The following is a 16,320-nucleotide window of genomic DNA, read 5'->3' on the forward strand; positions in this document are numbered from 1 at the left end:
GCTGTGGGGTACTGTGAGCTATTCAAAAATGACAGAATTTAACGAAAACTCCCCAGCCAAGACCTAACTTCCTAGACATGATATCAGGTGCAACTAACTGAAAGTACAATACAAAGAGTACAATAAAAACAGGTCAGCATTCTAATTTTTAATACACTGTCATGGTAAAGAGAGCTTTCACTTGTTTTAAATCCAGCATTATGCTTAAATTCTTAACAACCTCAGAATTAACAGTAACTGGTGGGGGGAAGGGAAGGATGGACGACGCGGGGCGTGAAATCAGGTTTACATGTCTCAGAATTACTTTAAACCGTCACAACTGTAGACCACTGAAGTCCTATTCACACATATCTGCATAATATCTTAGTTTATTTCTGCTGCTCTGATTTCTCCATAGAAGGTTTCTGTTGGTTTATGATTACTAATGAAGGCAGTCTTGTTCAAAACTTAAATCCCCTTTCTTCATTTGGTCAGCTTAAAGTAGCATCTGATATTTTATTTGCTGTCTTAGGAAATAATTCTTAAGTTCGGTTAAGGACAACTACTTTTGCACTCACCTCTTTTACTACACTGTATGCTTTGGCTACACCTTCCCGTAGGTCTACTGGCTGATGAGCTAAACGATGGCGAGGGAATCGTTTGATCTTTTTTGCTTCAATAAAAGTAGGCCCTGGTGATACCATGTCATATGCAGTTTCTGCAGCTGCCTGAAGATCAAGAGCGAATGCAAAATATATAAGTAGTCTTATAGCATCCGACCACAAATTTAAAGTACTAACAGGGTGACATAATTGAAATAAAAGAATTATAGTTCCACAAATAATATGCATTTACATCAGATTAAGGTTTTGTACAAGAACTTCCGGAATAGGTGCAGCTGTAACTATACATTAAGTTCCATAATGAAAGAATGAATGTTGTAGGTTTTGGTAGGGTTTTTTTCCCCCCTCTAATGGCCATTCCTTCAAAGGCATCCTCTAATCTGTACAAAATGCTCAAGACAGAAACATTCCATCACCGTTATGTTTTTCTTACAAACACACAAGCATACACATAATTCCACTCGTGAATAATACCACTTTTTTTTTTTACTATATATTTTCAAGCTTAGGCACTTACACAATTTTTGCAAAATTAGATGATAAGAGTGTATTTTCATTATGTATTTTACATTTAGGAACATAAATTTATTAACACTTTAATCCAAGATTACTTTAGGGTTAAATCCAGAAAGCTCTATAGACTTCATGTACATCAACACAATTAGCATTTTCTTTCTGTTTGGTTGGTTTTGTGTTGGTTGTGGTTTTGTTTTGGTTTGGTTTTTTTTTTTAAATAAGCACAGATAAGCTGACATTTTGAAAAAAGTTACCAATCTATTACTGGAAAATACACATGTACGAAGAACTCATCTTTCTTAGTATCAGTAATTTTTTTAGTGCAGCTGAGTATTTTAGTATTAAACTCTACACTGTAATACATCACAGACATTAACAAACATGTAACAGCCTGGGTGTCCAGCAATATTTTAACACAATTTTCTAACCATTGCATTTGATGCCATAGTTCTCACATCACAGAATGCTGCAAGCTTTGCCCAGTCTCTGCTTTCCTATTTATAAAGCTGTTTTTTTTAAGACACGCTCCCAACCTTAAATATATAGCATTAAGATATTAGCTTAATATAGAGCACTTACTAGCAGCACTTCTCATTTTATGTCTAACTCCAGAAGTAATACACTATACCTGTATAGTCTGAACCATTCTGTTTGTTAGCTCCAGTGCTGCCATTGCAGTGGAAGTACCAAAAGAAGCTGCTCCTCTTTGAAAGCCTCTTACAATACGGCCATCCTTGCGGTACTGCTCTATTGGTAACCATACCAAGTCTTTCAGACCTTGGACTGAAAATGAAGACAGAATACCCCAGTTAGAAAGTTATCTTAGATAATCAGAATGCCTTGAGAGGAACTGAGAACAAGTGTCCACATTGTCTGGGGAGGGCTGGGGGGCTTGTTGGGGTTTGATTGGTTGGGGTTTTTTTTTAAACCAAACTGCCATATGTGACTGAATAGAAATAAGAATTAACTTACCTAACTGCACTAGCGAATGCATAGGCCCTACTCCTCCCAAAATTCCAGGTAGCTGGTTTTTCTTTATATCATTAAGCCATTCACTGATTGCATAGGAGAACAATTTATCCACACCTAACAAACTAAAGTAAATAAAATTATTAATATTTTTTTACAACATACAATTCCTAATAAGACAAATGCATTATTCACTGAAGTAAACAAAGATGTCATTTAAACAAAAGGAAAGCTGTTCTCAAGTGTGACTTTTGTTGCCATTGGCTAACCCAAGCATTTCATGTGTATGTGCTTCATAAAACAGAAGTTTCAAGACTGCATAATCACATCCAGTTCAATAGGAAATAAACATACAACTAAAATTAAGAGAGTTTAGCACCGAGACTAGCACATATATTAAATACCATCCTGAATACAGTGTTTAAGAAGAACATCTATTTATTTGACAAAAACTAGAATCAAGAAAGATCTGTAAAGTCAAAAAGTGTCTTGGATTTTGGAAGTGCATCTTATCAGAGAATTTGCTGTTTGCTTGCTACATTCAGTTATTCACGATAAACTTGTTCAATTTGCAATAGCAATATTAATTTACAATTCAGTACTTACCCATGTCTGTAACAAAGTCTCTTCAGCTTTAATTCTGAGCAGTTTAACTGAGCGAGCCCAATAAGAATCCCAGCTAGTGTCCCCTGTAAGTGAAATATTTTGTTATCACATGAGTTTACTTATTCTGTACAATCTGTAGGTGAGAAATAATTTCATCATGTCAACTCTTATTGCAGGTATTTCTGTCTAAATCGATTCTCCCCCAGTCTCCCAAATGCTACTCGTTACAGCGCTATGAATTATGTTACAAGAAAACTTGCAAGAGGTGGAATCTGCCTTAATTGGCTACTCTAAGAAAAATGTCTGGATACAAGAGGGCTTCTTCAGAAATATTAAGATACAACAAATTATGTAAACATAGCTCTGGCACTAGTGTGTTCCAGGCATTCTAAAGCTGCTATTTCATGTTTTGATTTCTTTGGCAGCAGTGCAAATTCAAGAAGTTGCTGCTTTTACAGCCAGAGTGCAAACCTGGTTGTGCAAACAGGATTTTTTGAGGTCTGCTCTGCAAACTTAGTATGATAACCAATACATATTTTAAAATAAGAACTATGAGGAATTTTTAAAACCGTATCTTTTTAAAACCGTATTAGATTCTGCCATTGCCACTGAAGCCCATACATTACTAGACTGCAAGGGGAGGAAACGAGGAAAAAAAAAAAAAGACAGTACTTTATTCAGGCATTAATGAGGAAGAAAATAAAATGCACAATTCTGGCATCAGAGAGCGGTATCATCCTTTGAGGGGCACCACAGCTGTGTAAAAAGATTTCCAGCCAGTCACTGAGTTGATAAATGTGACTTTCAAGTCTTATTCTGAGTTAATCATACCTGGAGGATCCATCCCCTAGTTTTCAAATTAAGAGTGAAACAACGTTAAGCTTTATTGAAACTAAGAAAAAAAGTGTTCTACACTTCTGAAGATCACATCAGTAACAAGTAAGGAGTATAACAATATAACCCAACTCATGGTGGGGGGGAGGAGACACACACCAAAGCCAAACAACATCAATTTTTTGTTCTACAGTATCAGCATTATACACAAACCTGATCCATTGATACATGTTTGCCGTGGTAATCAAGTCGTATTGGAACTTCTGATGTAAAACGAAATTCTCTGGGATAGACAAAGGAAATTTTACAGTGAGAAACATGAAAAGGGAATAAAATTATCCTTCCAAAAAGAAACCCACGGTTTCCCACCCTCCTGGAATAGGATGCCATACTCTTTTCTGTAAACCATAAATCCCCTAGTTACTGTGTTAGTACTTCAGAATAACTGTACAAAATACAGTGGCAAATGCAGCTTTTCTTGGTTTATTATTATAAATGTTAACCTCGACTAGATGTTAAATTTAACAGTCTTGCAAAAGTGCTACTGATCCTGCAGGTGAACATCTTCCCTCAATTTTCACAGCATGAATTTCAGTTACAAAAAAAGTATGGCTAATGATAGTTCTGCAGGCAAAATTTAGCCCTGCAGCTGGAACTTATTAAAAAATTCTGTTGGTGATGTATGTGATGAAATAGAACCACAGTCATTCTCTCATAATTTGGCTCTGCACTGCTTACCAAAGCACATATCTGTTAGAGGTACTTATGATCTGAATACACAAGAAAACTTCTGCATAACAAGCTGCAATTTTTATAATCGCTTCCTAGTTAGGATTATATTAAAGCTTCTCTTGTGATATTTTAATCTTGTACCTCTCCCATGATATCCTTTTCCTTTATAGACTCTCATCTCCGGTTATATTGGATCTAATTTACATTGTTAGGCATTATGGGTGCAAGCTGGAGCACAGGAGGTTCCACTTAAATTTGAGGAAAAACTTCTTTACTGTAAGGGTGACTGAACACTGGAACAGGCTGCCCAGAGAGGTTGTGGAGTCTCCTTCTCTGGAGACATTCAAAACCCGCCTGGACGCGTTCCTGTGTGATATGGTCTAGGCAATCCTGCCCCGGCAGGGGGATTGGACTAGATGATCTTTCGAGGTCCCTTCCAATCCCTAACATTCTGTGATTCTGTGATTCTGTGATTCTGTGATAAGAGTACAAAGACTGCTCTTTTTATTTGTTCGTAAAACATCTCATTAGTGGTTCTGTACATGGCAGAGCTTTAATTAATTTTATTTTCTTGTGCACAGTAGTGTGCAAAAGTTAATAAAAAAAATCAGTAGTTACCTTCCAGTGATAAAAATAAATACCTTTCATTTCCACAATCAGTCAATAAACAAACAAAAAAATGCACCTTGTAATAAGGTCTGAATAGTTTATCATCACATGTTCTTAAAACATCCAACAGAACAGCTGTGTGTCACTGGAAATTCTGTAATGAAAGTTTACCTGAAAAATATTGGCTGATCACTGTATGGCATCACTTCTTGTGAGAAATGATGATCATCTCCATTAACCACATCCATAGAATCAATGCTACCATTTTCATTTGCATGTTTGTGTGATGAGAAAGAAATGACTGGACTCGGGTCCTTAAGGCTGCTGACGTGCCTGGGCAAACTACACGTAACTTCAGCACCAGGAGACTTTTTAACTAAAATAAGAAGTTATACACAGTAAACTGACTCTCATTTTTCACAATGATTACAAAAAGATTGTGTTTATACAATTACCGTGTCCTTAATAAGCTCTAATGCTTATTAATAGCAATTACTAGCAGGACAATACTTAGGTTCTCTTAGTAAGATAATATCTTAGCTATCAATAGAAATTATTACAAGAAGCTTAAGTTGAGGTTATGCATCAGTATAAATAATTCATCTAGTTTCAATGGCAGTATTGCAGAGTACTTCATTACCTATACATTTCAGTATGACGTCTCAAGAGAAACAGGTGAAGTATAGCTGCTAACAAACTCACAAATATGGTTGAGAAAATACGCTTTTCAATATACACTGGTTTTTGCATCAGATGGTGAGGTTGATTAGAAGTTCTGCTTTAATTGTATACATACATAGTACTGCTTTTCTATAATCTTGAACTCCCTTTCTTTAGGGGTTCCACAACTTCAAGCTATTAGACAGACATACTCTTTTATGCAAGAGGTATTAAATAATGTAGTTTTATCTAATAATAACTCCTAATATTATATATACAGTACTCAATTTTTTCAGAAGTTCTTATTAAATATGCTCCAGTTTTGGTGAAACCTTATATACAATGGAGATCCCAGGTGTTGAAGAACTTTGTTGGTATTTATAAAATACAAAACTAAAATACCCAAGGTTTCTGTGTTCTAACAAATTAGTTACTAATGGTGGGGTTTGGTCACTAACATAAGTTCTTTTACACACACGAGATTCACATGTGAACTTGTAGACATGTACACACATTAAAGGAGAAAGAAGCAGCACTTTCATATTAGTTTTTTGAAAAGTATACCTTCAGGATCTGGAGTAACTAAGAGTTCTACTTCTGCAGAGAGGCTAGTGAAAAAATCCTTCAGGAAAAACAAGGCATCCTAATGTCAAAAAAAAAAAATACAAGCAGGTTAAAAAAAAAAAAAAATGCCCCATTCTTTAAAAAATATTGTCTTCTACTCCAGCTCTTTATTTCTATATGGATATGAATTAAAACACATTTCTTGTTTTTGATCCTTTAACATGTGCAGAAGCCACATAGAAATCTAGGACAGAAACCAGAAAGACCCTCTTGATCATTGCCCCCTGCTACACATAATATTTTGGAGACTGTTCCAGAACCCAAGCGTTTTAATGGCTATAAACTTTTATCTGATTTCCAATCAAATGGTATGCAAGTATAGTTTATATACATCTCTAACACTGCCAATGTCAGACAAATTATTCCAGTTCAGATCTCGCCACTGCTTCATTAAAAGTCATTAACATCTCTGCTGTTAATGTCCTAAAGTTATTACATGCCATTTTCTTTTTGACAGATGTGTCACACTGGTGCCTTGTTCATCCTATCATTGACATCTCGACTTTCTTTTCCTTTTTTGTTTCCAACTGATAAGCAGACAGCTTAAGCAGTAATAACAAGAATTTCTAACATGACTGCATGTAGCGCTGTACTTCCAAGAAAGCTGTGGTTAATTTTGCAGAAGTTGTAAAGCTCAATTTTGTTTATGGTAGAAAAGAGAAAACTTAGAAAAGTAATCAAGAGGGAACATACTTCCTCACTAGATGGCAGTATTTCCATGCTATTTTTCTATATGAAATTATTACACACTATACAGAGTTCAATTTTTCTAATAGTAAAATGAAAACCTGGTCTCTAATGTGTGTTGAGGGAAACAGAAGGCAGGTATGAAACTCCTAACTGTACTCTTGGAAAAAAAACCACATCTGTCTGCAGATGACAAATTAAGCAAGCAATGCCTCAACAAAGAGTAGCTTCCCTACTGGCAGAGAAAAAAACCCCAACTGTTTCTTGAGTATGTGAAAAATACTTTGCACAAAGGCTTGCTAAATAAAGTAAAACAATTTCTCCCATTTCTGTTCTTCATGCCACTGCAGCTGATAGCAAGACCAAAGCCTTCAGAGTATAGAAGCAGCCCTCAAGTATCAAGTGCCCTTGAACTAATGTTTGAACAGCTTCTGGATTAATTATTAACTTTTTTCAATTAAAAACACTAAAGCCACTTCATGAACAAACAAAGCAAGATCATTCAAGGATAAGTATATGCTTTTTAAAAGTCATGGTTTCAAAACATTTGAGATCATCAGAAGCCTCAGGAGGTAAACTGGTATTACTGAGTAAACAGCCAGGTCTATACATATTCTTAGTTTTTAAATTAAAAAAAAAAAAAGCCTAGTCTCTGTAATAGCTGGAGCAGAAGGCAAGTTCTAACACGGATATAAACAAAGAGGCAGAGATCCAAAGATACGTGTGACTGATCCTAAATAAGAAAGGTATCAAACCAAGACAACAACCCCATAAAACATGTATGACAGCTACAAGTACCTGGTAAAAAAAAAAAAAAAAAAAAAATATATATAAAATCATTAAATAAATAAAAAATTATTTTTTTGCATTGGCACAACCAACCTGATCAATATTGAGGCGAAGTGGCATTAGTGAAACACGTAAACAACATTCCTGTGGGGATCTGCCAGACTCTGGACGGACATGTAATGCTTTAACTGTTAACTGAAAAAAAGCAACAAGATAAATGAAAGTAGTAACTCACAATTATTAAATCTCAGAACACTAGCTAGGAAAAACATTTACTGCAAAACCTCTGTACTAATCTGATTCCCCTTACCAATTATAAAGCTAGTATTGAATAAATGACTTAATAGGATGTTAGAAAAAAGAAAATTAAAATAAGAAAACCTAAAAAAAACCAAATTCATAAATCCCTTATAGAACCAGTAAGACTACAGTGTATCATAAAACTACAACTTTGCATGTGTAGTGAAAAGTCTGGTCATACTCATAGAAGCAGATGTTTGTTCAAAACCAAAATGTGAAAGCTACCAAAGCAGTCCTGCACACCTACTTTGTTAAAACTGACAGAATCTCAAAACCATTAATACCTGACATACTAATATTCAAACTGACGTTTTAATCAGTTTTAATATCCACAAGGAGTCAAGCAAGTAACTATCAACAAGTTACATTACTTTAATGTTCCATGACCTCATGTTCCTTCTTCTGCAAGATTAATAAATTTATACGAACCCCACAATGACAGTCCAACCACTACAATTAAAATGAATTAACATATTCCATAACTGTACCATGTTTGAATGCGCTTTTCTGGGCATCTCCTTACTGCAGTAGAGATAGAGAAATTTATTCATCTGTGATGTAGCTAAGCGATCTCTAATCTCCAGGTCCTGAACTATAAAAACCTGCCGTGACACTGGCTGCTCCAACAGACTGGATTCACCTTCTGCACCACCTGGAGGGTATACCTCATGCTGGAATTTCACCTTTTAAAAAAGAAAGAAAACCAGCATAATCAGCTTCAGTGAAAAATAACCTGTAAGAATAGAATACTGCATAAAAAAAAATAAAAATAAAAAAACCCAAACAGACAAGCAAAAAAAACCCACGACAAATCCACACCACACATAAGAATTTTTAAAATTGTCTACTATTTTAAATTTATAGGAATATTAAGATTTCTGAAAACTATTCAGATTTTTTGCATGTCTAGCAGTAGAAATCTTCCAATTCCTATTTCTGCACATGTTCGTATTTTAGGATGCAAATTTGAGCCAAAACAAAGAGTCAGTGTTAGACAAAGAACAAATTTTGCTTTTCTTTTTAATATCAACTCTGCTTTTTTCCTCTCAATCCCAACATTTTTCTTACATCATGTTGAAGCTTGCCCCAGGCAATTCTTGAATTCCTCACCTTCTACGCTTAGGAAGGTAAGGTTTCTTTCCTACCGACAGACTTCTCAAGTAGCTTCTTCCAGTCTCAGGTTCTTTTTTCTTTACTCACTTTAGTCCATATAAATTCTAATCCACTACCTTTCTTAAATTCTAAAGAATGCGGAATTCTCTCTTTTTCCTCATCACTTGATGTACTTCTCATTTTCAATCAAAGACCTGCGGTTACCTACAAATCATTCCATCTCAATAACCCCCATGGCATCCTTGCCTGCAAAGTACTGAAGCAGAGCAGATCACACATAGCAAGTACAACAGTGGCCTCTACTGGCCAGATGCTGAGGCGTTAAGAAACACTATTTAAGTGCCCTGTACTCAACATATATCTGAAAAGGAACATTTTGATTGTTGAAAAGAAAAATAAATATTTATCATAAACACTGCTCAGAAACTTTACACTTTTGACACTCTTCTCCTTAATTTCTTGTTTAAACATTATTATCATCATCTTTATTATTAGTATTAAGCCTTGTACCAAGTTAAGGGTACAAGCAGGAAAAAAAAGACTTTACGCCTCAGTACTAACACCAACTCATTAAATACCTGCAAATTAAGAGAGATTGCTATACTTCTACATATGAAATTTTCCACACGGAATATTAAACGCTTCCTTTTTTCCTCTTTTTTATTGCAATGTCATGTTTTTTTCTAGAAAAAGGCTAAAACAAATATCAAACATTTCTGGCAAGTTTGAAGTGCTAATGCGATGAATTTCAAGCTCTAGAAACACAAGTAGACTATAAAATGCATTTAGTTTTATATAGTACATTTCATGTTTATGAAAATGTTTGAGAAAACCTTATTTTAAAAAGGTTTTGTTATTGATCCATTTAACATGAAATTTGGTTAACTCTTTGCCAATATTCTTCACAGCACCAGAATCAAGCATCCAGATTCTATGTTAGAGCTAAGCACAGGCTTAAAAACACCAGTAACATACTTATGCCTGAAGGGTGCTAAATATGTTAGGGGAAATACAGGAACGATATTGTGATATAACTGGATGTGTTATCATCAACCGATACGCTGAGTGTCTCAACAGATCTACATGCCAGTTATTTTGCTAGAACATATAATTTCGTAATAGGTGTATCAATTCAGAGTAGAACTGAAGACAGAAAAACAGAACAGCAGTTGTAAAACGTAGTTATAATAAACAAAAACTTTAAGAATATTTTAATAAATATCCTTCATCTTTAGAAAGATGTTTATTCAGTAAGTAAATGATACTGTGCTAGAAGAACAAATATATTTTTTGTCAAACAAATTCTAAATTCATCACCTTCAGAGTGATTACTTAGATGTAGGGACTAATGGATGAAATCCTACTGAACTCTAATGGAAAGCTGTTATCAAACGGATGTAACATGTAAAGATATTCACACACAGACAGACATGGCTGAAGCTGTTTCTGTCATTCACCTTGCTTAACTGTATTTCCATTAGGAAGTCTGGGTTTCTTCCTCTTCCCCCACATGCTGTGCTCCGTCCATGCCTCGTTGGTGTATGAGAAGGAGAACTATGAGGACTTCTGCAGAAATAAAAAAGAAAAACACACTTTCGCAGATTAAACTTAAAGCTACCTCACTGTTAATCTAACTCTAAAAGCATGTATGTTTCACTGGATATAACTTATTAGTATTTTAATGGTTACAAGAGAAAAATACTAGAAAATATCAAAAAAAAAAAAAAAGGAAGTTGTGTTACTGTTAACCAAATGAATACTTTCTTTTTATTGTTCCAGTAATGCATACTTAAATAGAATGCTAGTTGTATGCTTCCCGCCAAATTAACATTCATAAAACATTTCCTTAATTTTTGTCTGAGATAATATTAACTCTTTAGCTTACATGACATCCTGAAAACCAGACTCCAGCTACCATAGTGATAGTCTCTTATGCTCCTTAAGCCCTGATCTCTAGGGAACTTTAACTTCTAACCCTTAAAAGCAAACCCATCCCTCCATCCCAAAAAACCCCACCAAAACCAAACCCAGCTTGACTAGGTTAAGACATAGGAAAAATACACTGGTGTGTGGAGCTAAACTGAATAAGAAGATTCTAGATAATCTTTAAGGTCCCTTCCAACCCAAACCATTCTATGATTGATTCCTTGTAAGGAGGGAGCTAAGAAGTAAGCGACCAAGACTTGAGATTGAATAGTGAGGTAAACCTCAAATCAAAGGAAAATCACGTATTTTTAAATGTTCTAATCCACAGAATTACATCAAATGCTTACATGAAACTTTTAGCAGGAGATGTTGGTGGTGCAGTCCCAAAATCCCTTCCGCCATAAAGATGCCAAATAAGAGAGATTTCCTTTACAACATAGCGTACCAGAGGAACAGGAAAATGAAGGGGAGCTTTGCTTGTATCTGTTTTTCTTATAGGTTGGCTGAAATGATTGTCCTTTATGATAATTGCATCATCAACCATTATTTTTATTACTGGCTCTTCCTCTTTTTCCTAATAAAAAAAAAAATATACAACATTGAGAAGGTGAAATCTGCTTTCTTTATTGAGATGTCCAATTCCTTCCTATGAAAAGAAACAAAACTATTCTGTACTGTCTTCTAAGGCTTATACAACACAGGCTTGGTTTAGGAATGGCAATTATAAACGATGACTAAAATGCAGGAAAACTGTCAATAGTTTAATTTAATATTCAGACCAGAGAACAGAAAACAATTATATACTGCTGAGATATACAAAAATTGTAGGAATGAATGCAAGTATTTTGAAATACATAACAGTAACAATGCATGAAGTCCTTTCAAACAGAAAGATTATTTTTCTGCTACCCTGCCCACTGATAAAAATATCACTGAACAATCAGAAAAAGCTATGAAGTCTAGTTTGTCCAGGTCTTACATAGCCTTTTCTCTAATTCAGTTTATAATATGGATTTTTTTTTAGTAATTCTCAAAGCTTCTTACAGCAACAGCAACTTTGGGTGCAAAAAGAATGCAGAAATCATCACTTTCTGCAGGAACATCTCCCATGGCCTCATTTATCAGGTGATGAGTGAATGAAGCATAAGTGGGACTTGGATCTTGCGAGACATTTCCACTTTCATCTGGAAACAGGAAGAGATCTGAGCAACATGGCTCCTGAGTTTGAGATTTGTCAACCAAAATTCCTGGAAGTTGAAAGAGGGTAGAGAAAAAACATGTTTCAGTGGAAAAATCTTTACAAAATATGAAAATATGAACAAAATAAAAATAACAGTTAACTTAAATTTGTTACTTCAATTACTTCAAAGGAATTTGCTTATTATGTCTTGAATCAATTCCTACTATAAATAAAATACAGTTTTCAAAAATTAATCTACTGTATTGTAGTCGAAAGTGATTACGAAATAATTGTAACTAGTTCCTAGTAGAGATGAACTGACAAAATATAAAAAAACCTATTTGTAAAAAAACCCCACAGATATGAAAAAATACCAAACATTTTTGTGTCCCGAGTTTCTCACTCTGGTAGTAAGACCATACCATCAATAGCTTTCAGTACTACACTGACTGCTCACCTTCCACCATCAAAAAGAGGACCAGACACCACATAAATAATGAAATTCTCTATTTGCAGTACAAAATCTTTAGCCAATTTAAACCTGGATTTAACTCTAGCCATGATGCAGAAGCCATAAGCCTGTGATAAAATCAATTATCTTGTTCTATCTGCTAACTGAAAGATTTCCTCATAGCTAAAAGTTCTTTCTGTGACTTAGAACTGTATCATCCTCCCAGACTGCTTTCATACATAGAATAGAGGTCTTCGATTCCTTCACACTGCAGTATGCCATCTAAACTCACACCCATACTAAATTACAGTCCTTGAGAATTTGGGGTCTTGACACAGTCCCAAAAAGTCAGATTCCTTTCTTGCTGTTTTCACTATCTCAGTAATGCATATTTGACTAGAATCTTAAAATACCTTTGTATTACTGTTATTAAACGCAACAATCTGATAGTTTGAACGCCTCAGACATCAAAGGTACGCTCTCCTTCTTGTTGTATGTTGTCTCTACATACACAAAACTTTCAATCCCACTTTCCTTCCAGAAAGGTTGTGCTTTACGTGTACTTAGTCCTCCAAAGGATTCTTACCATTAGATTCTGGCTTCATGGCGGAAGCAGTCTGTTGAGTCTCAATTTCCTCCATTGCATCACTCATCAAATCGCGTAAAATCTGTTGCTCTGATTCAGCAAGGACTGGTCCGTGGGAAGATGGCTGGCTAAAAGTCTCTACCTGTAGGAGAGGAACTATACATAGTTACATCTTAAAGACAACTGCAATATCAGGCTGAATAAGATTTTGCTAGAACGGCTTGATACACAGCTCTTAAAATCTAAGAAGTAAACCATAACTCTATAAATAATCAAGTGAGCTGGAACTCTTGAGCTAGATGATTCACAAAGTAGGTTAGAACATTGTGGATCAGGGTATTTAGATCATCACAGTACTTGGACAGCTCATATATGTCCTGGAATTTCCTTTTTTAGATAAGAATAAAGTACAATAGGTAAACAGCACAAAATATTTTAAAATATTAAGTACTACCAAAGCAGAAAAAAAAGGCACTATTTTACCCTCAAATATAAGTTAGATTCAATCTGTTAATTTCTTTGCAGGAAATCTCATATTCTTTGGAAACAGAATGGCGATATCAAAATGTAAACATATTACCAGGAAGCATAAAGTTAAGTTGATATCATTTTGCCATTTTATACCTTCATTTTTGGCTTGCTAACTCCACGTTTAATCTCTGTCTTAGCGGGTGGATGTAAATCGCCATAACTTGCAATATACTGTATAAGATTCATCAGGGCAGCACACGAATCGGAGCAGGTACGAATATGGATTACATCACTGGAACAGTGCAGCTCAAAACGTGGTTTAGTCTAGACAGCAACAGTAAAAAGGTAAGAATACACTTCAAAACAACCTAAGGTTCCATAAATATAGCATCTACACACAGCTGGTTTTAGATTAATTTACTTAACTAGTCAAAAAAGACTTAAAAAAATAGTACACATAAACTGAAAAATCTTGCTTGATTCTAAGTATAAATTTTCAAATCACAATTTGTCACAGAGATTGTATGTTATTTGTGATTAAATACTTACTCTTTCCTCATCAGAATCAGATTTTACTGCTGTAATGGTTAGTTCCAGCAGTCCCATATCCATAACACGAACATAATCTGAAAGACAATGAGTAATTAAAAAAAAAAAATTAAGACTTAATAACAAACATCATCCTTACTACATATTTTTTGTCATTAAGCCATTAGAAATAGCATGACCATAAAAAGAGATCTTTTTTGTCAAAACCTTTTATATCTCTGCATTTCCTTTTTATGAGTATTACTCTCAAGAGTTCAAGTTTCAGTTACTCAAATCAAGAACTCAAATCTTTTCAATCCAATACATGACTCCCACTGTCACCATCTGTGGGCAGTGTAATCTTTCAAGATATTTATCCTCATCCCGTCTGTGTGAGTTAGAAAAACAGAGGTACACAGAAGTTGGGTGACTAAGTATTCTAGCAGTTTTTTTAGTTGAAATGAGAGAGAGGACATTTTCACATTGTACTCATCTTTCAGTACCATGAATAACGTATTTCCCTTCTTTCTTGTTTAAACAAAACAGGCATATCTTCACACTGTCCTTCACTAGAGAGCTCTTACCTAAGTTAAATACACACATTTGTGGGCACAGTGTTTCGTTATTTCTCCAATTCATTTTTTAAATATTGATTCAAGTTCCTCAGTCCTTAAAGGTTCTTGCTATAGGAATGAGAGCAAACCATCTGGTATCATTCTTTTCAGAACCTAGAACTCTGTGCCACATAATACCTTTCAAATTCAACTATTTAGAATACATATCTCATAAAATGAGATCTCTTTCCTATGAAGCGTTCTTTCTGTGCCAACTCCAGATTTTTAAAAATACACTTTTTCAAATACCCATTACGGAACTGTAACAAGAAAATGAAGGACTTAAAAGTTGCTGTTCTCTGACATATCTCTGCATCTACAAATACAAACTAGAGCACTCATATTTTCATCAACACTGCATTATTCATTCGTATTGAACTTGCTGCTCCTCATCTCCTCAGATCTCTTCTTCAATAACCTTTATATATGCTGAATATGCCTTCAAATTTGTTTCTTTAGGCTTGAAATTCATTAGTGACATCTAAAACATCCTTACCTCTATGGAGGTTCACTGTAACGGTGTTGCACTTGTCAGACAGATGCAGAGCAGCTTCATCTAAAATTATCCTAAAAGAGGAAAAAAGAAAAAAGCATGCTAGTGAAATGCTGTGCAATTCACCAGACAAAAGAAATTAGAACAGGAAAAATATTTAAAAATACAAATATATCTAGCATATCTTAAATCCAAACACTTCACTTTAACCTTTCACAATTTCCAAATCCATTGCTAATTAACTACTGCAAGATATGTTCACCACCACTAATTATATTTTATTTGCATTTCAATTTATATATTTGATCCTTCCTAGAATAAAAAGTAATGCTTTTGGCATATAGAATTGACGCTTATTTCCTTTTTTGCCTCTTTTTTTTTTTTAATAAAGTAACAGACACATTTGTTTCAAAGGTCTTTTGCTTGTTTCTATTGATAAAACTTTATAATTTTGCAGATATTTCACATCAGAACAGGCATAACAGAATGAATATTCAACCAAAGTTACAAGAAAAATTATGTAAAAATTAGAGATGTTCAGTAATCACTAAATATTTCCTTAACTAATACACTGTCTCCAAATAACAAATCTTTAAGAAACGTTAAGGTGCTACTAATTAACAAAATAGACACAATTTCATTTCAGGACATCTTTCAACCATATTAAAAATTGCAGAATTCCTAGTTGTTAAAGAAAGCAATCCGACCAAAAAAAAAAAAAATGTATTTAATCTAATAAAACAGAAGGATTACACATGAGCAAAGTATATTTCAAAAGATGCAAAACAGTGTGATCATTTATACAACACGAATACTTTCTAGGTCAAAAAAGCAGACAGGCATTATAAGTTTTACAGGAGCTTCCATGTTTCACAATCACTTAAACTATACCTGAGTGTAGAAGAGGATTTATCTGCTGCAACACTGCTGGAAATGCTGAAAGTTTCAACAGTAAGTAGAGATCTGACTGGCAAAAACAAGGGCCTAACAACAAATGGGAAAAAAAATAATTAATACTCTGTAGCTATTT

At 34.5% G+C, this 16,320-nt stretch overlaps 1 protein-coding gene across 2 annotated transcripts in view; it reads right to left on the bottom strand.

The window, feature by feature from the left end:
• The window catches only part of ATG2B (autophagy related 2B), a 55,652-nt gene that overhangs the window by 4,828 nt on the left and 34,504 nt on the right, over positions 1 to 16,320 (bottom strand). For both annotated transcript variants that reach the window (XM_068400179.1, XM_068400178.1), the window contains exons 25-41: positions 16,182 to 16,274; positions 15,294 to 15,364; positions 14,205 to 14,281; positions 13,809 to 13,979; positions 13,185 to 13,326; positions 12,012 to 12,214; positions 11,315 to 11,541; positions 10,499 to 10,607; positions 8,417 to 8,611; positions 7,722 to 7,823; positions 6,093 to 6,171; positions 5,040 to 5,244; positions 3,741 to 3,810; positions 2,694 to 2,776; positions 2,091 to 2,212; positions 1,747 to 1,901; positions 558 to 707 (exon numbers count right to left, since the gene is read on the bottom strand). In XM_068400179.1, the coding sequence (XP_068256280.1) occupies positions 558 to 707; positions 1,747 to 1,901; positions 2,091 to 2,212; positions 2,694 to 2,776; positions 3,741 to 3,810; positions 5,040 to 5,244; positions 6,093 to 6,171; positions 7,722 to 7,823; positions 8,417 to 8,611; positions 10,499 to 10,607; positions 11,315 to 11,541; positions 12,012 to 12,214; positions 13,185 to 13,326; positions 13,809 to 13,979; positions 14,205 to 14,281; positions 15,294 to 15,364; positions 16,182 to 16,274 (2,254 nt within the window). The remainder of the gene's footprint in view (positions 1 to 557; positions 708 to 1,746; positions 1,902 to 2,090; positions 2,213 to 2,693; positions 2,777 to 3,740; positions 3,811 to 5,039; positions 5,245 to 6,092; positions 6,172 to 7,721; positions 7,824 to 8,416; positions 8,612 to 10,498; positions 10,608 to 11,314; positions 11,542 to 12,011; positions 12,215 to 13,184; positions 13,327 to 13,808; positions 13,980 to 14,204; positions 14,282 to 15,293; positions 15,365 to 16,181; positions 16,275 to 16,320) is intronic.

This window comes from Nyctibius grandis, chromosome 4 (assembly GCF_013368605.1).
Source record: "Nyctibius grandis isolate bNycGra1 chromosome 4, bNycGra1.pri, whole genome shotgun sequence".
NCBI classification, from domain to species: Eukaryota; Metazoa; Chordata; class Aves; order Nyctibiiformes; family Nyctibiidae; genus Nyctibius; species Nyctibius grandis.